Source organism: Oppia nitens, unplaced genomic scaffold (genome assembly GCF_028296485.1).
Source record: "Oppia nitens isolate AA-2021 unplaced genomic scaffold, nextdenovo-longstitch-racon4-pilon3 scaffold1_pilon_pilon_pilon, whole genome shotgun sequence".
Classification (NCBI taxonomy): Eukaryota; Metazoa; Arthropoda; class Arachnida; order Sarcoptiformes; family Oppiidae; genus Oppia; species Oppia nitens.
The window spans coordinates 4183544-4209840 of record NW_026533199.1 but is presented as its reverse complement, the minus strand read 5'-3'; the positions used below and the strand labels follow the sequence as shown (position 1 = coordinate 4209840).

Here is a 26297-nt window from a genome sequence, read left to right as displayed (position 1 = left end):
TGAAAATGATTGTATAATAAAGTACCAAATGTTATAATATATATTCACGTGTTAAACATAAATCTGTGAAACATTTGAGTCATTGTTGTTATGAATGTATAGTTTGTGTGAAGACTTTGAATAAATCAATCGATTATTATATTAATTGTATAATCATTTCACACGTGAGGCACACGTACTGCACGTGGATATAGTGATTAACGTTTAGTCAATGGACCACAAGTTGACGATTGAGCCGTCGCGACGGCCACACAGGCGCCGCCATCGGGACGTCGATCGAAATCACACGAATGATGACATCCGACGGTCGGCCAACACATCGCAATCACCGCCACAACAGTCACGGGTTGTCATTTTGGCCAAAAACCCAAACAACAAGTCGGCGATCACACCGTCAATAACATCCCAACTGAACTCAACGTCACAATCGTCGGTCACAACAACACCGATACAAAGCATTCAAATTTTTCCTTCTTTACATTCATCACAACAACAACAGACAGTGACCATCGCCAGCACATCGGCCAACACAAGCACTAATAATACACCGGTTAATCAATCGTCGCTAAAATCTGTTACCGTTTTTAACAGTCACTCGTCGACAGACGATACTATCAATAAGTCTTTGTTAACAATATCTCCTCAAGTGATACCACTAATAGACAGCGAGAATCTTATGTTTGTCGACAGTTTGGCCGCCGACTGGCTTTATAGCGACACACAGTCGGCGTCAGGTTTTTCAGTTATATCGGCTGTTGGTTTGGATGGCGTCGGCAAGTCGTCGACATTGAATTTGATTGCCGGTAAAGATGTCTTCAGAGTTCATAATTTCAAATACAGCGAAAAACCTCTCAGACATCGTACTAAAGGTGTGAAACTTCATATCACTAAAGAAAGACTTCTACTTCTTGATTCACAAGTAATTAATTATCTCTTAAATTTAAAAAAGTATTGTTTTAATTGTTTCTTTTCTCGTTTCTGTCAGCCACTTCTTAGTGCATCAGTTTTAGATGAATATCTTCAGAAATGTCCGCCACTGTCATCAACTGGTGTCGACATTTCAGAACCTGAGAACTACTCTTATATGATATCATTACAACTTCTCTCCTTTTTATTTGCGACGTGTGATTACATTATAATAGTAATGAATTGGTTTTTAGACATTCATTTAATCAAATTGATGGCCACCGCTATAATGATGGTCGGAGATAACGCTCAGAAATCAGATATCATTATTTATTTTACTGATAATCAGTCAGATATAACTAAAGATACGATTCAAATGATTAAATCATTATTGGGAAGAAGTGTTTACGTGACAATTATTAATGGCGACGAAAATCAATTGTTGAATACAGTGATGAAAGCACCGACAAAACCTAATTCGTCTCATTCTTCAGAGAAAGCGTGGCTATTGTCGTCACAACGCTATTGGGAGACATCCGTCAGGAAATCCAGTCTATTCTCAGATTACGGTAGATTTCTGCCATAATTTTTTTTAGGTAAGAATTATTTCTTAAGATTAGACATATTTTAATTTATTAAGAAATTCAGTAATTTCTTTAAAAAACAACAAATTATAATTTCATTGAAAAATTTTATTTTAATGATTCATTTGATTTGTGATGTGATATGATATGAGGCTTTTGTATCATACATTGTTTTGGATGACTTTTTATTGGAAAGTTTATAGAAAATGGTTTGTAAGAAGTGATTCAAGCCATTGATACGACTTTCCCAAAGCAAACGGTGCCATTGAGAACAATCAATGACTGATTTATAACAAGGTTTATTGTCATTGACTACAAATGGGCTCAATATTTATCAATAATTATATATACTGTATATATATATATATATATATTAATACAAATAATTAACAAAATATTTAAACATTCAATTTTTTAAAGCAAAATATAGATGTCTTATAACAATTAATATAATATTTATAATATGTATATAATTTGTTTTGCGACTCATAACTATTTTTTTATTTTTTTTCTCATTGGTTTTGTTTAAAAAAAGTTTTCTATCGGTTCAATATATAACAAACAGACTTATATTTATGGACAACAAAGACATCAATTGCCGAATTCGGAGTTGCGATATATACCAGAGTCCGCCTGATATAGAAGTGTCGCTAATATCCTCTCGTGACTGATTGTCTTCGATGGCAGTACTATCTGTATGGATCAACAACAACAACAACAAACAGGTATATAGATTGTGAACTCGTTTTTTAGATAACAAATGTTGTGATTTATGTAATTATATCATTATTATAACACAATAAATATATAAACATGTGATACCTTAATGAGATCCTGTGGCGGTATTTTATGCAGTTTGAGATCCCGTGTCAATCGGTTCATAATAGCTTGCAATTCATTAATCTTCATATTTTGCAATTTATCATTGCGTTGGATGTCTGGTCTATCTGTCTTGACTTTGTGTAGCGACCACTGAAACATCACCTGAAACTTCTTTGTCTCACTTAAGTTGAGGTTTTGTCGCGTAAGTATTGTCTGTAACATTGATTCACTTAATTGCAAGTACTCCTGACGGGCGAACAGTGCGTTAGCTCGCGGGTCAACATAATTGAGTATTGTGTTGACCAATTGGCTGGCACTGGTATATCTCCAATAATAGTTTTCCAATTGGTTTAACATTCGAGGAACGACATTCAGCTTGAGGTGTGTCTTAGTGTGATGAAAGCACGCTTGTAATAGGTCGGGTAGATCAAAGTGTTCAGCTGCACAAATGAGACCGGGAACGGTGTCACATGTTATAGGACACGACCCCGAGTGTAGGTATTCAATGAGCAATTGAAAGGTGTCGCCGTCGAACTCAATTATTGTGAACTGTTATCAAAAACGACAATTAAAGTAATAAATGTATAATTGAATGATATGACTATTGAATACCTCATTTTGTGCTAACTTAGTCCTATCGATTTTTGCCACATCAGCGCATACCGAAAGACCCGGTACTTCGACTCCAGTACTTTCAAGCTTTGCATAAAACGACTCACTTTGCCATCGTTTCATACTCTCGTTCCTTCCTTTACTACCCCAACCACTCCATGAACCAGACATAAATGTTTTGAATGTTTTGAAGACACCTCCACCACTTGCACCGGGAACTGTCAGATATGTGGGTGTCTTTAGTTGTGCGGGTGATGTCGACATAGTTGATGCTGAAGACGCTTTTCTATTTTCTTTATCTTTTTTCTTGTCTTTGTCCCTATCATTTGGTGCAATAATCTTTGGCGGAACCAACACTTGGTTGATGGCATGTTTGGCCTGTTCTGTAATACTGTCTCTTTTCTTAAGCTTTTTGTTCTCTGAGTTATTTGTAGTCTGTTGTGAACTATTGTTTGTTGCAATTGATCCCATGTGCGTAATTGCTTGTCCTTCAGGATTGGTCTGTCCGCGCGGCGGTGCGAAACCGTAGAGCATTTCAAGGAAGACTCGGCTTCTTATGGCCAAAATAGCTCTGACGGCATAAATACGTCGGACTTGGTTTTCATGTCCGCCGTTGACCGGAGATCCCATCACATTGAATACAACATCACATAACAGCTTTGCGTTACCATAGAAGGCATTATTAAAATCTTTTGCTATTTGGTCGTAACCTTCAAACAGATCGCGAACACTATCTAACAGAGGACTCGATGGTCTCATATGACCTATTGGTCGCCAACTGCCCCGTCTATATGGCTTCGGTATCTGACCCGTTGCTAAATGATTGGCTAAATTATTTACAATATCTTCAAGCATTTGACTCCGAGTTCGGTCCTATTGATAGTGAAATTTATTATTATTATTTGTTTTATAACAACAAAAAAATAATTGAAATAAATGTAAGCAAACCTGCATTCGTGCAAATTTCGGGGCCGAATAGCTGGCTCTCTCACCGTTAATAATCTTTGTTAACAACCACTCACGGAAATGTGAGCCCTGTTTTCATAATAATTAATAGAAATATAATTTCAAATTAATTTCAAATCAAACCTTTTCAAATTCAGATTCATGCCATAAGTATGGCTTAAAAGCCGACACTTCATCCCTACAGACTACAGATACCGAGTATTTTCTTATTTCTCCCGTTTGTAAGGGCTTAGGACTGGTCCGAACCACTATAAATGTGTGTAAAAAATGTGATTTTACACAACCTTTTGAAAATTAAAAAAAAATTATAATAAATGAATCATAAATTATATAATATAATATAAATTTAAATAATGCCTACCCGGCCAAAATGGCTCACTGTCTGCCTCGAGAAACGCTACACAAACAATATCATTGCCGATATGTCTTTTCTTTTGAAGTTTTTGCGGATCTGATTCTTCGTGTGGTAACATAGTTGACACGTGAAACATGATCTCAATGTTTTTGAATGCTGTGTAAACCGATTCTGTTCCCGTCAGGTCGTGAACTATATATAAAAGACAATCAATTTATAGAAATTATTAAATGAGAAAAATATAGAGAAGTACTGTATATGAGTTTGTCAGACATACCGGTATCGAGTCCTCCCTTATATTTGTCGAATCCTTTTAATCTAATCCTATCTCCGAGTATCGACAAGAACTCAGCGAAAAGCGGTGATTCAGTTTTGTTGCTGAGTATACTCTCTTCACTATTCACTTGATTGGCTTTTATGTAAATAACTCCAACTTTTAATTCTGATTTAATGAATACCTGATCCAACTTAAGTAACTCATCGGCCGTTGATGGCAACTGACCCAAAGCTAGAGGCGGTTTAAGACCCGACTCATTACCTAAAGCTCTGACCACTGCCTCGCGGTCATATCGATCGGCACATATGGCCGATGTGGGCACTAAACCATGGAGTGAATATGATATGGTTCTCAACAATATCCTAAACTGGTCGCGACTGTTGGAACTTTCTTGTTTAAGGCTAAGGATGACGGGTCCTAATGCCTCGTCATTAGTAAAGTAGTTCCAGTGTTCGCGTCCGTAATAGTGTTTCTCAAAGATTTCTTCTTCAAAAGAGATTAGTTCGTAAGGATCATCACTCTCTTTGGTTTGTTGTGTATTTGTGTTAGACTGAGAGGATGGTGGTGGTGGTGATGGCACTGGAGGACTGGCAGGCGGTGATGTCGGCTGTACTATAGTGATGGTAATGTTTGGTGTGACGTGTGGTGTGTATGGCTTTCTATATAATTCTATATCGTCTTTAGTTTTTGGTCTTTGACTTTCAATTTGTAAGAAATTGTATGAATCCTGACTAAAGTAGTCATCATTTGTTGATTTACTTGTGTCTTGTCGTTCAAGTCGTGGTCGAGTGAGTACAACCTCAACAGTGGGTGTCGGCGGCTGTGGTTTATATGAATGATTGATATCTCCGGTCATTAAAGTTATGCTTTCTTTCCTCGTTTTCAAATCTAATTCCATTTCGTTTTCATTTTCTTTATTATCATTACCCGATTGACCCCCGCCTTTACACTCAATCCAATAACCGGCAGTAGGTTTGACAGCGTGTGGAAATCCCGCACAATATGGAGAACCTAATAATTAAATGAAAAATAAATAGTTATTTAGTATATGAAATACATTGAAAACAAGTGTGAATACCTGGACAGGACTGGACGGGCACTGGAAATGATAAGGTTGTGCTGCTTTTCCTTCGGGCCTCAGCACAGCCTAGACTTTGACGCTTAAAATCTCTAAGTTTGCCCATAAAGTCCTCTCCACCGGCGGTACCACATATGTCGCCGTAATGTAGGGCACAGTATATCTTATTTCCGTGTCTTTTGGCCGATCCATTACCCTATGGTATAATACATTTGATAAGATATTAATTATTAATAATTTTATAAATAGCAACTTTACTGATGCTTGTATAGTCCGGTTTAAATAAATAAATACATTTATATTTATACTTATATTTATAAATTGAATTTTATGCTTGAAAAAATTGTATATATTTATATTATAAATACATTTTATTAAATCGAAATATATAATAAATAATAATTATTAATTGAATAATATATGTTGGAATACGGAATATATTTAAGATAAATATTTGATTATTATTATTAAAAATAAAAAATATTATTGTTATAATTGAAAAGTGAGATTCAATACCTGTTTAACTCTGGCCACACAAACGCAACAATTAAGACAGTCTTCGTGGTAAATGTTTCCTAATTCCTGCTGACATCCCAACGCCTGGTGCTGAGTCCAGGTATCCCACGATTGATGCGATAAAATTGGTAATTCACATATAAAACATATGGATGACATTGTTTATCAATTAATTTGTTAATTCCTATAAAAATGTTGACTAAATGAATAGTCAATGAAAACAATTTAGTAATATATATACTAAACATAACGACATTTTATTATTTTTGCTGACAATCCATTCACTCTTACAATGAAAGCGTATTTTCTATATAACTCTATATATGTTATACAACTCTACAGTATACTAGATATCGATCTTCTTTCTCACGTATTCTCAGAGAGAGAGAGAGAGAGAGAGAGAGAGAGAGAGAGAGAGAGAGAGAGAGAGAGAGAGAGAGGAAGAAAGAGAGAGATGTTGTACTCTATTTTGTGTCTTACGTAACACAAGAGTCAGTGTGTAGTGACTATAGTATGTGTGTGTGATCTCTCTCTCTCCCCAATAATAGTGGACTTCTCTATCCTTCCCTCTCCCGCATCACATAAACATTCATACAATTCCTGATCCCTATCCCAACCTCTCCTCTCATTTCATTCTCAACTCTCAATACTCTTTCATAATAACAGTCTCTATGACTACAGTTTGCGCAGAAAGTGGTCTCAATTTTGGCACTATTTTTGTTATGAATTTGTTATTTACGAACAATTCTTAGCATTCAATCGGCAATCGTTTTGTCGATTAATTTGATTTTCAAAAAAGTCTATCAATTTTATAACAACTATAACTTATAAAAAAATTATAGATTACTTATAAAAACTGTTTCTGGTTTAATGTTGTTTCATATTAAAATCATTTCCAATCATCAATTAATTGTTTACTAATTTTATGAGCAAATAGTTGTTTTCAACAATTTTTTGACAACAAATTTACCGAATGGTCACAAAACTACTGTAAAATAAAATAATGTTTGTATTGAAAACCAAACTATAATTATATAAGTATAACATAAAGTCAAATCTAAAAATACTTATTTAAAAATTTATTATTTTTTTGGATTTGAACAAAACATTTATTAAATAATAATATTAAATGAGTAAATATAAATCACAATTGATTAATTGATTTATTGTTAAGTATTTGCTCTTAAAATTTATTTCTATTATTGACAGAAATATATTTATATTTACTAAATTAAATATATTATTATATTATATAATAATATATTTAATTTARTAAATATAAATATATTTCTGTCAATAATAGAAATAAATTTTTATATAAGTAATACAGTATATAAATTTATATAAAATTTATTATCAATATACAATGTATATTTTGTTAATATATTGTATATTTACTAAAAATAATATAAATATTTTATATATATAAACAAGTTAAATAAATTTTGTAATAATATTTCATGGTAAATTGCCAAAATATTAATAAAATAAATCTTTATAATTCATAAAATTAGTTAAATTCAATTAGATTATATTGATAATTATACAATAAAAAAATAAATATATAAATTTTATAATAAACTATTACTGGTTTTTTTTATAACATTTATAGTCATTAATATAAATAAAATACATTACTAAAAATTATTATTAAATTAAGTTTTATATAATTAAATTATATTTAAATAATAAAATTGCGAGATGTAAGTTATGCTATATTAAGATTATAAAAAATTATTAATTAAAAAATATTTTATTGTATAAAATGTATTAATAAATTTTAAGAAATATAAATATAAATAATTTTTATATTAATTTTATAAGAAATTAATGATATAATTAATTAGTAATCAATTCAACAGATAAATGGCAGAGTTTGTAATGTTAAGCATATGTTTAAAAAGTATATCAATAGTTTACAATAATTGTTACGTATTACTAATTAATAATTAGATATAAAGGTAAAAAAATATGTCATATTGATAAAATAATGTTTTATTTAATTTTAAAACCTGTCCTACTAAGTAGCTATAAATAAAAAATGTCTAAAAAATCATCAAATTATATATATATATAATAATGATAATAAGTGAGTATTTTTGATTTGAAAATCATTATTATAAAATGAAAAAAACTCATAATAAGGTTTTAATTAAGATTTTTTATGCTAACAAATAAACAAAATCTCAAGCATTTAAAATATAATCATAACTTATGATTCTTAATTAATGTATAAACATTTTTGTGTATTTCTTATAATATCTTTTATGAAATTATAATATAATTATTAATATTACAAGTTCTTCATAGAAATAGTCAATTATAAATTAATAAAAGTGTTTAATTGAATTTTGTGTGTATATGCAGGTGCATTATTGTACACTAACATGTATTTCATAAAATAATAATAATAAGTAAACATAGTTTACATTTGTATTAGTTTGATATCAATGCCCTTAAACCTAATTAAACTTTATAATTAATATTTTTTAATATTTACTCACAAAAATTACAAAAATATTCAGTAATTTAGATAATAATTTTATTTAATATCTAATCTATAAGTAATAAATGATAATTAGATATAAATTAAATTTGTATTATAATTATACAAATTGATTGTAGTCYTAACACAAATTTAATTTACATTCAATTTTGTTTAATAACAGTAAAGTATAAGATCTAATAAAATGATGGTTTTGTGTTGAATTTGGTAATAAGTAATTACTCGTGACTTTTAATTATAATTAATATTCAAATAATTGTTATTTCAGTCAAAAGTGATTTTATTATAAACATTTAAACTCTTAAGCTGTTTGCTAACCACTTGCTGATTGTGTCATCAAAATATAAATTAATTTTATTATTATTATAAAATTTATAATCATTATTATTAAACTGCTTTTATTATTATATCATTGAATATAAATATTATTAATATTAGTATCATAATTGATGGACAATTTATGGCAATTGGTTCACCAAAATCCACAAGACTTTATGAGTTGGACTTTACTTTTGCAATATTGTGAACAAACGGTAACCAATTATATATAAAAATTCATTTATAACTATAATACTAAATCATTAAAAATATTTTATTAATTATTGGATATATTATTGTATAACAAATAACATAATAACTTATACAGAATAATATGGACACAATTAGTCGGGCATACAATCAATTCCTGTCTCACTATCCCTACTGTTATGCCTATTGGATAAAGTTTGCTGAATTTGGCCGCAAATTATCTAATGAAAGGACAGCCTTTGAAATGTTAGAAAAAGCCGTCACTGTATTCCCCAATAGTATTGATATTTGGATTCATTATCTTCAAGAGTGCATTCGCTGCCATAAGAGTGACAATCATATTATTGTTTTATTTGAAAGAGCCCTTCGTTTATGTGGAAGTGATTATAATTCAAGTGATTTGTGGTTACTATATCTCCATTGGATTCAAACTTTCAGATCAGATCCATCTGAAGTCACATTAATCTATGATCGACTTCTTCAAACACCAATCAAAAAATTGTGCCAACATTTTGAAAACTTTGTGACATTTGTTGAGAACAACAATCCAATTGATATAATCAACAAAAATGAATATCATTTGAACGATAATGAATACAATGATTTTATAAACAATAGTAAAACAAATTGTATAGATATTATACAGTTTAAGAGATCATCTGAATTGTCATTTAATGTAAACCATTTAAAAGTTAGACTTTCATATATTATATAAACATAATTAAAGCAAAATTACTATCATTTCTACAATTTTAATCACTCGATGATTTGATTGTAAAAAATAACTAATTATTTATAGATTTATTTTATAAAATTATTTTTAAACAAATTATAGGAAAATGAGACTAAAATGCGATTCATTAGGCAATTGATTATTAATCAAAGAAAATGTGTGTTTGAGCTAACATTGAAAGAAATAACAGAAATGAAGTACTTTGAAGACAATATTAAGAGACCATACTTTCACATCAATGCCTTAGATATACAACAATTAGACAATTGGACTAAATATTTGAATTGGCAAATCAAACGCAACATTACATCCAAAGTTATCCTATTGTTTGAGAGATGTCTTATTACATGTGCTCTCTATGAACACATGTGGGTCTGGGTATGTGTGGGTAGATCTAGATTTTATATTATATGATTTTATAAGTAAATTAATTTTTTAATTATCAATAATAGTACACAAACTATTTAATAGAAAAGAGATATGAAATGATAAAAACAGGTAATGAGTTTTCAGAAAACTTTGATATAAATGCCATAAGAGATGTGTTTAGGAAGTCTACTGAAATACATTTGAGAAAGTCTTTTAAATTACACAATTTGTGGGCACTTTTTGAGGAACGGGAAGGTTAGCAGTTATAATAAAAACAGATTAATCAAATTAAAAAAATAATATTAAATGTTATTAATTAATTAATAGGAAATATCAATGAAGCGCTCGCTATTTTAGACAACTATCAGTCAGCAAATCCACAATTTATTGAATCAATTGTCAGTAAAATTAATTTATTTCACCGAAAGGGTGATATAAATGAAGTGCACTTACAGTWTGAGTCGGCAATTGACAAGTTTTGCGATTTCCCAAAACTCTGTTCCCATTTATCGATAAGATATAGTCGTTTCCTCTTTAAGATCGTTGGCGACACTCAACGTGCGGTCGATGTGTTGAACAATGCACTCAAAATTGATTCAAACAATTATAACCTATACTTGCGATTGATTGACATTGAATATCAAAAGTCAGATCTGGATGTAAGCAAAATTGAGGACTTATTTGAACTAATGATCACCAAAACTGATTCACAACACATAAAGTTATCGATGACACAAAGGAAACTGGAATTCATGCAAGACTTTGGCTTCAGTTGTCTTAAGTATGAAGTTTTCCCAGAATTGTCACTATTTTTAACAAAAAATACTATTATTTTATTGTTAACTAAACAAACCAATAGTTTTTAAAATAAATTATTTTGTTTTTTTGTGTCACAGAATTCAGGCGACAATCAATCGCTTACAGAATCTGATGCATGGCTTTGACGAGACATTAGTTGATATAAAATCAGCAAATTTTAAACGATTTAAAAATCAATGAAAACTTAGATTTGTTTACTGTTTCACAAACTAATGAATGAAATAACTCATTAAATTTGATATTTTATTTATAACAAAATTAGTGGCTTATAGACTATATATGTTATAGTAGTTTCTGTTTTATTCAAATGTTTGCAAAATTGTTTATATTAAAAAATACTGATATTTCATAATCACACATTTCCTTAATTTATAATTTTTTTGATATAATTTTTTTACAAATTATAATTAAATTCTTTTATAATGTTTTCAAATAATTATTTTGTAATTTTATAATTAATAGTTTTTATAAGATGTACAGTATATTTATTTTTTATTTAATATAATTTATTTAATTTTAATCTATGGATTGCATTGAAACTATTAATTGTTTATTTGCATTAACTAGATTTGTTTTGCTACTATCATAATAAAAATAACTCAATGACTTTTWWAAAAAAATCATGAATGAAATATATTTTTTTTATCATAAAATCAAAATAATATAAATTTAATTTAATCAATATTTTCACTTTGTTGTTATCAAATAAAAAGATATATTAATCACAACTAAATTGACAATATTTTTTTAATAAATATTTTGTGTTTTATAAAAATCATTATTTTAAGCAAACTTTTTTGTTGTTGTTAAATAATATCATTCAAAATGCTTAAAATGAATCAAAATATAGAAATGTTTGAAATAATTTAATTAAATTTATTTCCTGTGTATTGATATTAATTTACTTAAATATATTAATATCAATGATTCAATTTTCAGATTTTATTTGAAACGTTATATATATATATTGATATATTTGCATAACTTAAGGTTTAAATGAAAATAAAATTATTCAATGTCAATAATAAAACCAAATTATTAATTTAATACTATAATGATTKTGTATTTTATATGAATATTAAACTATTAATCTCATCGATAAAAATATAATAAAGTATTAATATATTTCCAAAAAAACATAACATTTAACATTAATTTATAGATTTGATTCACAAAACATTTGAAAGTCAATGTTTTCATTATATTAGATTATTTTAGAGGATTAGTTTATTTTAGTCATTAATACTATTTTAGTATTTTTATGAGTTATTTTAGTGACAATTTTTATTTGTAATCTCAGCTAAACTTATTTTTTGACTCAATTTGTATGAATGATAATAAAACATTGATTTAGTGGTTATTCAGATTATAATGATTTTTATGAAAAATAATTTACTAAAAGTCAAAAATTAGATATTAATTAGATATTAGATCTATATTTTATTATAAATTTTTAATATTTTAAACATAAATATGTCTTCAATACAGAACAGTCAATATTGTGACAATTCATCAAATTTGGTAAATATTTTGAAAAATTATTTGATTTAAACTGAATTTTTAAAAATTATTTAATTTAATTCAACAAAAAGTCAARMGATAAGGAAATCAAGTCAATTGTCAGCTCTTTAGTTAATGAACTGATCATTAAAGTTGATATCAATAGCCAGTCAATGATGTCGGAGGACACGGAAGAGTTGGACGCTTCTTATTATTCAATGGATCAGTCAATGCGTTCGCCTGAATATTACGATGTCATGGATCAGACACTGACTGCCAACCCATYAATTGCTGATTTTTCAATCATTCATTCGGTGCCAAACAATGATGAGTCTAATCTGTGTCAAAGTAAAGACCAAAATGAGGTAAATATAAGTGTAATTTAATGCCATATATCATATAATCATAGTTTTGATGAATACTAAACTATTTCAATGGTAACTCCTGTCTGTTCCCACAAATGCTTTATTTGGTCACAACTGTATTGAGTGGGACTATCACTCTGTGGGCAATAATCAGTTGACCTCAAAATTTTGCTTTCAATGTGATGTAACTGTTTTTTTTGTTAAACATTCAATAAGTTATTAAATATAAAAAACTAATTTATTTCAACACACATATAGTAATTATGTGTTTATTTAATATAAAGAAAATAATATATTGTTTTAAAAACTCGTTTTTTGGCATTAATTTTCTCTAAATAAGCCAAAAGCCAATAAATTTTTATAAAATTAACTCAAAATTTGATATAATGTTTGAAAAAATATTTACATTTTAAAAGTAATCCTAATATTTATTTCTACACAATGTTCTGTTAAGTTAAATAAATGTAATTTTAATTTTTTGTGATTTTTATAGATTTAATTTCTGTTTTGTTACAATCATTATAATTTAATAATAATAATTTAACTATTGATAGTCTAAAATAAATGCTTAAAATATGTATAATTTTTTAGCGCGAAAGGTATTGAAAAAATATTTTAAAAATTATTATTTAACTAAATATATATTTTTAAATAAATTGTTTGTAAATTAATAGAAGGATTCATCAAAACAGCGACCAAAAGACTCGCCAAAGACAAGCACTTCAAGTCTTTATGATTGGCATTACTCGCCGTCAAAATTCAATGATAGTTATGATTCGTCACAATTTGATTATTATAAGAGTATTGCCTCTAAGTATGACAATCTCTTGGATCCATTGAATGCCAAAAAAGATACAAATCTTAAATCAAAGACGAGCTTCAAAAGTCGCGATTCACTCGTCCGTAAATTTGATCCATTAATGGATATCAACAACAAGTCATTTAGCGAAAGTCCAAGAGATTTGAGAAATAGTCCGTTTGGTCTCAGAAGTGAACTCAGAAGTGAAATCAGAAGTGAAATCAAAAGTGATAATAGAAATGATATCATAAATGATATTAGAAATGATTGTTCGGATTTAACGAATATATTTCAAAGGATCAGACTGTCCGACAGTCCCAAAGTAATCGCCAAAACACCTATTAATAGCCCAAAACCTGATATACTTTCATTTGATTTACACGAAACAAACGAATATAAAAATCAAATCAAAGAATTGGAAAATAAATTAAAGAAAATGGARAATAAAAATCTTAACGCCGAACAAGAGTTACTACAAATTAGAAATCAACTGATAATCACTGAAGAAGAACTTGAATCCACAAAACAACTATTGGGTGATCAATCGCAACAACTCTCAACAGCCAAACAAGAATATATATCAGTCGGTCAAGAGTTGGTTTTGACTAAACAAGAGCTGATGGCAACCAAAGAAGAACTTTCATCCACTAAACTAGAGATGAGTTCATTAAAACAAAAATTGGAGAAAACAGATACCGATTTATTAGCATTGAAGACAAATAAGTTATCAGATAATGAATTATCAAAAGAAAAAATGTCAGTTTTGGAGGAAAAKAAGATTTTATTGCAACAAGAGTTGAGTCAATCTAAACAAGAGAACGTTCGTCTGTTGGCACTCGTCTCACAATTACATGATATCAATCAAAATCTATACAAAGAAGCGGCCGAAACATGTGATACTTTAGAGATAGAGAAGCAAAAACTGAAAGAAACTTTAAGGACAACAATGGATGAAATGATGGCACTTAAGAAAAATCAATTTGAACTGATTAAAGATCACCAAAAAATAAACAAYGAATTCATAGAATCTCAAGAAACTGTCCAAACATTGAAAACTCAAAATAATTTGATTAGTAAACAACTTTCAGATTTAGAGACTCAATGTCGCCATTACTACAACAAGTGTCAGACTTTTGATAGTCAGCAATGGTAAGCAATGTCTCACTAAACAAAAACTTATATTTTAATTGATTTTTTATCTTATATTTAGTTCTTTAGAAGATTTCAATAAAATGAAGAATGAGTTGATGTCAATGAAAATGCAGTCAAAAAAAAGTGAAATGAAGATCAACTCATTTGAGAAATTGTTGGATCAAAAGTCGACTGAAAACAAACAATTGTCTGAAATGGTTGACGAACTCATTTCCAAAGTCGGTCATTAATTGTTGATTTTATTGCAATTTATTTTTATAAACAAATTTTATACTTAAGAATCAAATGTTTTACTTATAAATATCTTATAATTCAAATAAATGTAATTTTTTAAAATATCAAATAAAATCTTTACAAATGCAAAACAAAAATCAAATTATTTTTAATACTAGAAAATAATGAGCATTTAAAAAACAATTGCTTAATATTATCTGAAATTGTAGACAATATATCGATTTATAAATTTAACTTAAAAATAATATATGATTTACCAGAATAGTCTCATGACTTAGAGATGWCAAATATGAAGATATCGATGAATGCATTAATTATACCGTTGATGACGGCTACCGAACCTCTTCAGAGCCCAAGTGCTTCTGTAGCTATTACTGAAATATTCGAAGAAGAGTTCATCATCTGAACCAAAGAAGAAATTTCATCCATTAAACTAGAGATGAGTTCATTAAAACAAAAATTGGAGAAAACATATACCGATTTGTTAGCATTGAAGACAAATAAGTTAACAGATAATGAATTATCAAAAGAAAAAATGTCAGTTTTGGAGGAAAAGAAGATTTTATTGCAACAAGAGTTGAGTCAATCTAAACAAGAGAACGTTAGTCTGTTGGCACTCGTCTCACAACTTCATAATAACTATGAAAATGCAGTCAAAAAAAGTGAAATGAATGTCTACTCATTGAATAAATTGTTGGATCAAATGTCAACTGAAAACAAACAATTGTCTGAAATGGTTGACGAACTCATTGCAAAAGTCGGTCATTAATTTGATTACTATTTATTTTTATACACAAATTTTATACTTATGTATCAAATGAATTATAAAATATTTATATCTTATAATTAATATAGTTTTTAATTAATATCAAATAAARTTTTTTTACAAATGTAAAACAAAAAATCAAATTATTAATACTAGAAAATGATGAGCAGTTAAAAAACAATTGCCTAATATATTGATTTAAAAAAGCTTAATTTATAAATTTAACTTAAAAATATATAATTTATCAAAATTGCAATTTGCAATCAATTATATTTTAAATCAATAAATACTGTAATTCATCTTATATTACAATATAATAGCAAAGTAATATATATGATATAAAAGATTAAAAAGTGATACAAATATATGATATATTTAGATTAGATTATACAGTAATTAAAGCTAAAAATTGTGATTTAAGGGCCAAATAAACTTTGCATCGAATCTCTTGTAAGCAAAATGAGTTTCGCGGTCAGTGACTGCAGCTTCMGATTTGATGACTTGAGGCAAATCAGAGTCATTGAGAAGAATCTCATTGCCGTTAACCAAATGAAAGAGACCAAAGTCTTCAGAGTTTGTTATTTTAAGTTTGTGTGCAATCATTTTGCAAATCTCTTTTGTGGTCATATTTGGTCGAACCGGTAGAGTCTTGACTACAATACTCGAAGTGAACTCATCGGGAATCAAGACTCGCATATATGCTTTCATATTAACAATAATCGGAAGCTTTATTTGATTGTAAGGAGAGTGTTGACCGACAGAACCTGATGTGACACTCGTATCACTGGAAGAGCTGTTCATTTGATGAATGTTTTGATGTGTAAGACTCGAGTCGTCATTTGAATCACTTGTGCTATGAATTGTGTTATATTCGGGACCAATCATTTGATGCATATTTTTGATAACATTGACAGCGGAAGATAAAGTAGTTAAATAATAGCCGCCTTCACCGCTAAGTATAGAAGGRTGTAGTAAACCAAACATATAGTCGGCCTCAATCTCAGCTGATATGACACCGCATTGAATGAGAACATAGATGAATATGGGAAGGAAGTCGTCGGCACCAAAGGAGGCGTATTCACGTYTTGAGTGACCATTAGTTGATTCAGTGGTTTCAGTTTTCTGGTGCCGAACACTGTTATAAATAGATGATATGGCGGACAACAAGTACTCCAATTTTTTGAGCGGAGAGTATGACTGTTGCAGTCGACACAAGTGTTTTTGTATATCGAGTATTATTTTGTTGTCGATTGGCAACAGTTCCGGCCGAACGCCCAACTCTTGTGGTGTTTTATTTTGAGCTTCTTTTATATTATGCGACAAAATTTTTAGGGAACCGTTTTTGTTATATTCGCTAATAAATAGTTGATATAAGAAATTCTTCAATGGTTTGATAACGAGTCGATGTAAGGCACTCTCGAGGATTGCATCAATGTTTAAAAATTCGTTGGATTGTAATTTAGTTCTTTCTTCTTCAATCATCTCTTTGAGCTGTCCCTCCCCGTGCTTTACCAGATAGTTCTTCATGCCGTTCATAAACTGACGAATATTTCGCATTACTCTATATTTAAACAAAAATAAGAAAAAATAAGTTTTTACTTATTTATAATAAAAAACATTTCACATTAACATACATAATAGGATTTAAATCATTAGTCTCTTTAGTGCATTCAATGAAATGATCGACAGATTTAGCAAATGTATTGTTTCCTTCAGCCGACAGTTTGAATACATAATTACAAATATTTAAACCAATTCCGCAGTCATTTGTCTCCAAAACTGTTAACCTTTCGCTGTCAGCGGATTCTCGATGACCACCAATTGAAGCATTAGATCGCAGATCACCCATTGAACTAATTTCTGTTATATCGAAAGTACTGGTTCGGTGRCTATCCGATAAACTTGTTATTGACGACCTGTTCTCACAGCTATTAATTAATAACTCTCTATTCAATAGGACGTTGTTTTCCTCGTTTTCAGGACTAAACTGAATCAACGAGTTTTTAGGAAACACTTTCTTAAGCATCGATTGCCACCAATCGCTATCCCACGGCTCACTAAATTCAGTGTCTGTATCGTTGAATGTTTCCTGTCTGACCAACTCTTTCTTGTTATAAACAACCAAATTATCATATCTTTTATTCAAATCTTCATCAACTTGTTTACAGTTAGTATTTCTTTTATCCAGATTAGGTATCTTATCAACGCATAGTTCCGGTGCTTGAACTTGAATCATATCTTCAACAGTTGTTTTATCACTTCTCATGGACTCAACAAAACTACTTCTTCTGGGACCAGACATGGATTCTCTTTGTAAAGATCGCCTACAAACCATCGAAATGTTATCGTCGAGCCATTGCCATGACTTATCTAATGTCCAAAACGGTTCGCGAGGAYTGGTTTTAAATCTTGCAAAAGTACTCAAACCGACTTGAAGTGAGACATCTTGAAAATTGGGTTTATATGTGCTAAACGATTGTTGACAAGTATCCACTTGTGATGAATGAGTTTTAATGCTATCAATTAAACTTTCCATTGAAAGACCTAAATGTGATGTTGTATACAATGGTTTTGTTTCGAAGATATCAGTATCAGATCGTCTCATAACTGAAGACTTGATGGTCGTGTCATTTCTATTGGAAATGAGATCAATCGGATCGATATAAAATGGATACGAATTGAGAATAGCTGTTGACTCCTGATTTAAAACAGTACTTTCTGTTTGAGTACTTCTATGACTTTTATTAATCATTTTAATTTCTTTAATACCATTGAGAGTAGCTTTGTTAGGATCGGACGTACGTTTGAAAAGTGTATTTGATCCCCAAATGTCTTCGTAATCGCTTTCTTTATCATGAAGTGAACTCCGATAACATAAAACTCTTTTTTGAGCATTTGGTATACTTCTGCGGAACTCTTTTGGCTTATTATCGACTGATTGCTGACTAGAATTGATCGACAAATTGTTGGGCGATTTACGCCGGCATTTGACATCTTTTACTTCAATTAATGTTATTTCGGTATTAAGTGCTGTCGTCTCCGATATTGGTTTCGACTCAATCKCACTTTCATTCATTTCAATAGCCACTGGCTTTGAGACATTAGTTGAATAGTTCAATGATTTCTCAATTTTATTCAATGTATTAAATTTACTTCGTGGAGGAATTGGTGGCGGATCTGGTCGTTTTGGAGGTAACTTCGGTTGTGTTGTTAACGGCATTATTGGAACTGTTGATGACTTTTTGGTATCAATAATTGGATCAATACTCGATACATCTTGTTTTGGAGGAATAGGAGGTGGCTGTGGGTTAGAATCACTTTTGAAAGTGGAACAGATATTGACTTTTCTGTTGCTTGAATTCGACTCATTGGATGTGTTGTCATCACTTATCGTGTCACTTGAATTCTTAAGTTTTGAAAGACTTGATTGCCAAAAGTCTTGGCCTAACAGAGCCAATGATGTCATTTGTTGTCGACTTGACTGGACAAGCACTTTAGGAAGTGTCAATTGCACGGGTAGTTCATCGCAACAGGTTGTGTAGTGACAGACTAACATCGGAATTGCACTGAAATAATTGACTGAGTTTTCCAAATGAAGTTTTCCATTACCGGCGTCTTCTATCAGGTAGTGCTCGATATGCCGGTCCTGACCTTCGGGCAAACGAACCGATAGAGCCATTGTGTTTGGTTTGCTTGACTGACGAACCTTTAGTTTAATACAAACGAAAAGGTCAAACATTAGACATAGACATCAATCTTATCGTCAAAAGGAAACTCTCTATTAAAATAGGTTTTGAAATAGCGATAAATGCATATCAATGTCATAAGTAATTGCTTTATTAAAATGCTATTTATTTTAGCTGAGTTTTTCATAAATAATAAATAAATGTAAAATAAAAAGCTTCATAATTGAGAAATAGTCTTATTTGATAAATGAATATCATATTTAAATTAATAATTTTATTTTTTCACTAGCATTAGTTGCAATCGTAAAATTTGCAAAAAATACTAAAATAGTAACTATATATTGAATATATCATAATAAAGTGATAATTTAAAAATATATTTAACTAGTCTTTAAATTATTTTTTTTTATTTTTCGTTAAAAACTAATTCAATAGTTACTTTTTATGAGTGACTAATCAGATAAAAGTATTTAAAATTACATTTATTCATTTTAAATCGTTATTTTATAAAAATAAAATGATAATTTTAATTTATAGAAAATTATGCAAATAATAAGATATTAAATTAATTTTTTTCAAAAACTAGGTTAAAGAGCAAAAATATAATTTTATGTTATATTTTATATACAGCAAAGCAATCTCAATACATTTTTATTGTTTACCAAAAAACTGACAAAAAATCAAATGTCAGCAAAAATACTAGTTATAAAAGATATTTTTAACTCATAATTTAAGCATTATTTTTAATTAGTTTATTATTTTGTCGATAACTAAAAATATTATTATTTTCAATTGATATAATCAATTACCAAACACTTTGCTATTCAATTTTGAATAATAAAATGTTTGAATAATAAAGAGTTTAAAACTAATTTAATAATGGCTTTGGAAATAATGTCAAAATGACAGCATTTATAATAACTAAAATAGTTTTTAATTAAAACTCAATTAATAAGTTGTGTAAAACTTGTCAGTTATATACAATTATTGTAACATTGATTCTCAGACACAATAAAATTGTATTCAATTTTTATTAATCAATACAATGTCTTATATTCTATTATAAGAAATAATATTTTTTCCGCACAATTAGCTCATAATTGTAATGAAAAGCGTATTTAAAGCAAACTATAGTATAAATAGGACATCAATTCAATTAAATTAATAAGTTATGAATTTTTCAAAAGTTTATTCGCTTTTTTAGTTTCCTCACAAAGAAATATTTTATAATTATATGTATTTTAGTCTAAAATTTTATTTAAAAATAAATTATTTGCTAAAAATTACATTCGTATAAATTCAAACTCATTGAATACTATAAATTGGTTCACATAAATCTAATGGTTAAAAAGCTTAGTTCACAAAATACTGTATAATTATCTAAATTTGGCAGTATTTGTAGATATAATAGTATAATTGCAATATTTAGGATTGATTTAATGCCAAAAATATAATAATGATATAATATTTCAACATAAATACAAAACATCTAAAATAACTTTTGGGGTCTCAAAGTATCAATAAAAATATACTATAAGATATAAATTTAGATTTCAAGACAGTTGGTGACAATATTAGATTAAAAATTAATATAAAATAACTATGACTTACAATGAAACATCCGGGCTCTTTGCCCTGAAGGAGGTGTACACTGCCTGCCCGTCCGATATCAGCCAAAAACCATATCGGATGACAACGAATAAGACGCTCTAAGAGACCAATAGATGCAGGAATTGAGTCACAACTGTTCCCAGAGTTGTTGTCGCTCTCATTCTTGTCATTATTTGATGTATTGTCTGCCAAAACAGTGTCCACTTTTAGCTCTTTTTCATTAATTTCTACTTCATTTATATTAGAGTTCTGCAAAAATATCAATATTTAAAATATAGCATAAATTATTAAAAAGCTTTTGCATGCATTTAATAGTTCAACAAAAATAAACACAAATTTTTAAAATAGTTAGCATTTATAATGAAATATATAAAAATTATTAGTTAAACATAAACTTAATGTTTATTAGAGAAACAATCCATTAAAAACTTTAAAGTCAAAGCACTTATCCCATAGACATAACTTACAGATAGAGGACTAGTAGTTTCTGAAGTGATAGTAAGGTTATCCATCATTGATAGTAATTGAGAGCTATAAGAGGTATTTTGAATCTGAGAGGACATTATAGTCGCTGAGTCTATCAGCGGTTGGGGTGAAGTAATAGGCGAAGAGTAAGCCGTAAAAGTTGGTAAAAGAGCGCAACAATTAGTTTGTAATTGAGATGAACTCTTATCTTGAAATACTTCAGCGATAGCTACGGAAGCATTGAGTAGTTAGTGATTAGTTTGAGATAAAATAGTAGCCATAAAGTTAGTATTGATTTTAAAAACATTAATATTGCTTATTAAAAAAGTAATAATAGACAAAAAATATTGATAATATTTTGCAGTAAGTGATAGTAAAATATTTTTTTAAAAATTAAAAATAAATATTTAACATACAATTTCTATTATCTGATGATTTGCTATCAATGAAGTTGCAGTTGTCTCTAGTTTTCTGATTTTGTTGTTGTTGTGAATCATTTCCTGCAATTCCGACACCAATCGACTCGAATAAAAGGGAATCCGATGACTTCGGCTCTGAAGAGGTTGGGTTGCAGTCATCAACGGTACTAACGAGGCGTTCATCGATATCTCCATTGTTGACCAAATTTTTTGATATCTCTAAGTCAGGAGACAAGTCTTGTAGGACGAGATCTAAATCTTTGGCCACATCTGTGATCAACTAATAACACATTTTTTAAAGACGAGTTGATAAAACAAATGATATAATATTGAAATAATTTGTAATCAAATGCTAATTATATTATAATATATTATAATATAAAACAAAAACATTCACTCAATTATAACAACAAAACTTAGTTATTTAAAATCAAAGTTTTATAATCACATAACTGTTTGTGAGGTTTAGTCATACAATAATTCAATTCATTTTATTTAATGAGATGTAAAAGCAAAACAAGTATTTGTTGTCTTAACAAAAACATTCAGTAAAATTGATTTTAAAAAATAACAGTAAATAAACTGTTTTCTGCCAAATAATTGGCACAAAAAATTGATTGATATCAATAGAGAAAAATAAAATGCATTTTCTTGACGTAAATTACATCAAAAAGTCAATTACAAGAAACAAATCAACTATTSTTTAAAAAATATTGTATTAGTAAAAGGGTTTCTGTGAAATATATCCATGAATTAAATATTATTTGTCGGACACAATATAACAATATTAAACAAAACTAATTGAAACTTTAATCGCAACACATTTCAAGTGATTATCATATTTGAGAGCTGGAGTACCTCTAGATTTCCAGTATAATCACCGATACGTAAACTTTTAGATCAACAAAATCACTACAAAATTTTTGAAAAATAATTTATATATACAGAAAATAATACTAATATACTGTATAACAATAATATATATATTTAACTATTTTTTATTAAAAAAAATTGTATTGCCTTTTGAGGGCTGAACTTGTGGTTCAAGTATTTGACTATTACTACAGTAGTGGTAGTATTATAGTAGTGAATGGCATTCAATTATAATACCAGAAGTTGTGTTTATAATAATACCATTAATAATATAGTGATCGCCAAATGAAACACACATTTTCTCTCTCAATGAAACCAATAAATGAAAGCCAGAGTTCAGCACAACTCAAGTGGTAAAACATCTTAGAAGGAGCTGAAGAAAGTCAAACATTTGATATACTTATCATTATTTATATATTAAACTAAATACGAAAATATGTATTTGTTTTTTGAAGGAAATTTTTCACCAAATGATAACATCAACTAAAACAAAACACTCATAGCTTATGCATAAAAACAATTGAATGTATTTATAATAATGAAGTTGTAAAACATAATTGAAAACAATTGATATTAATCTCATCTCTTAATGTTAAGAAAAGATGAACCAATTTATGGCTCAATAGACTGCGGTCTCAACACATGTGATGTTAATAACCAAATGAATGACTTATTGAAAACTACTAAGTCTTGAGTCTCTGTAATAATCAATAGTCTTAACTATATTTAGCACTTGTATTATGAATGTAGTGAAGGATAACTTGTTTTGCAATCACAACAACACTATTGAATACCCAATCGAGACATGCATTCAATGGACAAACAAATTAAGTTATATTAAAACACCGACTATTGTGTTGAACCGGTGTTTAAACTATTAACACTATTATCTTAATAAACTAATTGAATGGCTTTAAGGCATTGTCACCAATAAAATGTATATTTTTTATAATCAATATATCTATGATATGATATAATCAATTGATAAATACCTCCCAGAAGTTGCAGTCATTGGTTGTGTCGCTCTTTAATTCATCGCTTACTTTGGATTCAATTAATTGTAAACTATTTGTTGTCTTATTATTCAAGCATTTGATGCTATCATTGGTTGCACTCATACTATCTAAACGTAACAAATATTTTATAATAAATATTTGTCTTTATTTTTATTTTGTTATAATAATAACAATAATAATATTTATTACATAATATGACAATCAATTAATCGATGACTCATTTCGTTATACATATGAATAAATGATATGATTATCTAATCAATTGATTTGAATATAATTTATAACAATTTTTATTATATTATTACACAACAAATATTAATATATGATATCAAAATATTTTGTTAAATAAAATAAATTTGCATTATATGTATGATTGCAACAAACAAATCATTAATTTTGCGTTTAAAATATTAAAATTAAAAATACACTTTTATTTTCAATATATCTTTTTTAAACACATTTCATCACAAAAATTAATTATAAATAATATTTACTAATAATGTAAGTAATGTCTAATGAGATGACACTAAAAATAATTAATTGATTAGACAGCGATTGTCTTATGATTTGTAATCAAATCCATACAAACAATACATTAGACAAAACACAAACACAATATACTGTAGTGTAATAGCAAATGATTACACAATAAATGTTAAGTCTATTTAAAAGCCAATAATTAAAAGCCAAATACCGATCAACAAATGTATAGACAATAACGTTAACCACTAGTAAAGCCCTGTATTTAGCAATTCATATGAAATAATGCAATCAATGCATTACTTTCATAAATACATTGCAATCTAATCATATCTGTTGTATGTCTCCAATAATAACACGTTATTTATTACAAATCTATTAATAATCACATCGACTATTATTAGGGTCTCCCTCTGTCAGTACATATTATACATATACTGAAAGAGAGAGAGAGAGAGAGAGAGAGAGAGAGACAGTCAGTCAGATATTTTAGTCAATACATCGACACAGTAGTGATACATCTGCTGGGCGTTAACACCAATATGAGGGGTCATTGGCTCATGTAGTTTACAAAATATGTATATGACTTATACAGTATTATACGGCAGATATTTGTCAATAGATATATATATATTATATACCATACCATACATGATATCATTTTCAATTGATTTACTTCTTAGACAAAGAGATAGAGAGAAAGAAAAAAGCTTTAATTATAATGAGTGAAAAATCCTTTTCGCAAAACTTTTTTTTTATAGAAGATAAAGATTTTTATCTCATAAATAGATCGTAAAAATAAAATTAAAATAAATGCTAATAATTAATGACAATTGACTGCCCACACAATCACATTAATATTCAGATATTTTAATGAAACTTTTTTTCATATCATTAAATACAATCAAATGAGTTGTGTATTAATTATATATATATATATATATATATACAGTAAAAATTATATAAGTTATAATCTCTCGCTGTTTTTGTTAATTAAAATATATGACTAACAGTGAATGTTGAGATCCAGATAACTATAGTACCATATATTTAAATAAAAAGCATTTCCATGTTTTATATGATATTATAAAATATTTTTGTTTATACTTTGTGTTTAAAATTGATGGTAACTCTGTATGTCATAAATATTCAGAGCATAACAAACACATCTGAAAATCCAGTAAAGCATTCAATGAATTATCTATAGTAGAGATGAGTCACTAATAGTAATATTAACCAATACAATGATAATCAGCGATAAATTATGAAAAGTTTTGATTGGTTATCAAGTAATATAAATTTACATTACTTAGAAAATTAGTATATTTATTAATGTTTGGGTCATTTTGAATATTAAATTCATTTCCCTATCAATGCTATCAATGCTATCACTGATAACTATTCCAAACATTATTCCCAATCCTTAGCTTATCCCTGAAAACTTAATGGTTTATATTAGATAAATGATAAACACCAACAAAATGTATACAATTTATGGCCTCAGTCTCTACTACACTGTATATACAGTAATATACTCTATAAATATATGGCTTTTCTTTTGCAATCATAAAAATATATTGAATACATTCACCACTTGTTGTATGCATTTATTTAGAATTAAACTTAACTGAAAACATGTTTTTACTGATTAAATGAATCATCGGTTTGCCGATGAAATACATCATTTTTGTCTATTTCTATATTAGTTAGCAATCATATCACCCAAAAACCTATCATCTGTTTAAAAGAAAACAAACAGTAGTTTACAAAAAGTTTTTTTTTGACTCAAACTATTTTTATCATATTTTTATTGATAGCATACTTTTATAACTAACTATTTTTTAGTCTCCATGTTTATCA

General features: G+C 28.5%; 6 protein-coding genes across 6 annotated transcripts; 4 read left to right on the top strand and 2 right to left on the bottom strand.

Moving 5' to 3' along the window:
* The first annotated feature begins 63 nt into the window (after positions 1–63).
* LOC128952686 (nonsense-mediated mRNA decay factor SMG9-like) lies at positions 64–2075 on the top strand. Its single transcript, XM_054298117.1, has 3 exons — positions 64–919; positions 986–1502; positions 2026–2075. The coding sequence occupies exons 1-2, from the start codon at positions 212–214 to the stop codon at positions 1490–1492; spliced, it is 1215 nt and encodes a 404-aa protein (XP_054154092.1). The 5' UTR covers positions 64–211; the 3' UTR covers positions 1493–1502; positions 2026–2075.
* LOC128952685 (rap1 GTPase-activating protein 2-like) lies at positions 2024–6330 on the bottom strand. The gene is made up of 9 exons (XM_054298116.1): positions 6117–6330; positions 5601–5796; positions 4523–5533; positions 4252–4437; positions 4014–4174; positions 3873–3959; positions 2925–3797; positions 2313–2861; positions 2024–2183 (listed from the first exon to the last, which is right to left on the bottom strand). The coding sequence occupies exons 1-9, from the start codon at positions 6273–6275 to the stop codon at positions 2082–2084; spliced, it is 3324 nt and encodes a 1107-aa protein (XP_054154091.1). The 5' UTR covers positions 6276–6330; the 3' UTR covers positions 2024–2081.
* Positions 6331–9071: 2741 nt separating this feature from the next.
* LOC128966302 (pre-mRNA-processing factor 39-like) lies at positions 9072–9865 on the top strand. Its single transcript, XM_054313148.1, has 2 exons — positions 9072–9155; positions 9269–9865. The coding sequence occupies exons 1-2, from the start codon at positions 9072–9074 to the stop codon at positions 9863–9865; spliced, it is 681 nt and encodes a 226-aa protein (XP_054169123.1).
* Positions 9866–10039: 174 nt separating this feature from the next.
* Positions 10040–11251, top strand: LOC128966301 (pre-mRNA-processing factor 39-like). The gene is made up of 4 exons (XM_054313147.1): positions 10040–10261; positions 10336–10507; positions 10580–11033; positions 11149–11251. The coding sequence occupies exons 1-4, from the start codon at positions 10076–10078 to the stop codon at positions 11249–11251; spliced, it is 915 nt and encodes a 304-aa protein (XP_054169122.1). The 5' UTR covers positions 10040–10075.
* A 1409-nt stretch (positions 11252–12660) lies between these two features.
* Positions 12661–15175, top strand: LOC128951980 (kinesin-related protein 4-like). Its single transcript, XM_054297294.1, has 3 exons — positions 12661–12936; positions 13611–14884; positions 14946–15175. Exons 1-3 carry the CDS (start codon positions 12745–12747, stop codon positions 15115–15117), a joined length of 1638 nt encoding a protein of 545 aa, XP_054153269.1. The 5' UTR covers positions 12661–12744; the 3' UTR covers positions 15118–15175.
* A 1108-nt stretch (positions 15176–16283) lies between these two features.
* LOC128952786 (protein sprint-like) lies at positions 16284–24080 on the bottom strand. Its single transcript, XM_054298230.1, has 5 exons — positions 23934–24080; positions 22066–22348; positions 21185–21433; positions 17522–19593; positions 16284–17448 (listed from the first exon to the last, which is right to left on the bottom strand). The coding sequence occupies exons 2-5, from the start codon at positions 22261–22263 to the stop codon at positions 16290–16292; spliced, it is 3678 nt and encodes a 1225-aa protein (XP_054154205.1). The 5' UTR covers positions 22264–22348; positions 23934–24080; the 3' UTR covers positions 16284–16289.
* Positions 24081–26297: the final 2217 nt, after the last annotated feature.

Excerpts from the sequence above, each read along its gene's own strand:
- LOC128952686 (XM_054298117.1), top strand. The coding sequence starts at position 212 with ATGGACCACAAGTTGACGATTGAGCCGTCGCGACGGCCACACAGGCGC. Across the intron at positions 920-985 it reads TTCTACTTCTTGATTCACAA|CCACTTCTTAGTGCATCAGT; the intron begins GTAATTAATTAT and ends CGTTTCTGTCAG.
- LOC128952685 (XM_054298116.1), bottom strand. The coding sequence starts at position 6,275 with ATGTCATCCATATGTTTTATATGTGAATTACCAATTTTATCGCATCAA. Across the intron at positions 5,797-6,116 it reads GTGTGGCCAGAGTTAAACAG|GGTAATGGATCGGCCAAAAG; the intron begins GTATTGAATCTC and ends ATTATACCATAG. Across the intron at positions 2,862-2,924 it reads CTAAGTTAGCACAAAATGAG|TTCACAATAATTGAGTTCGA; the intron begins GTATTCAATAGT and ends TTTTGATAACAG.
- LOC128966302 (XM_054313148.1), top strand. The coding sequence starts at position 9,072 with ATGGACAATTTATGGCAATTGGTTCACCAAAATCCACAAGACTTTATG. Across the intron at positions 9,156-9,268 it reads TGCAATATTGTGAACAAACG|AATAATATGGACACAATTAG; the intron begins GTAACCAATTAT and ends TAACTTATACAG.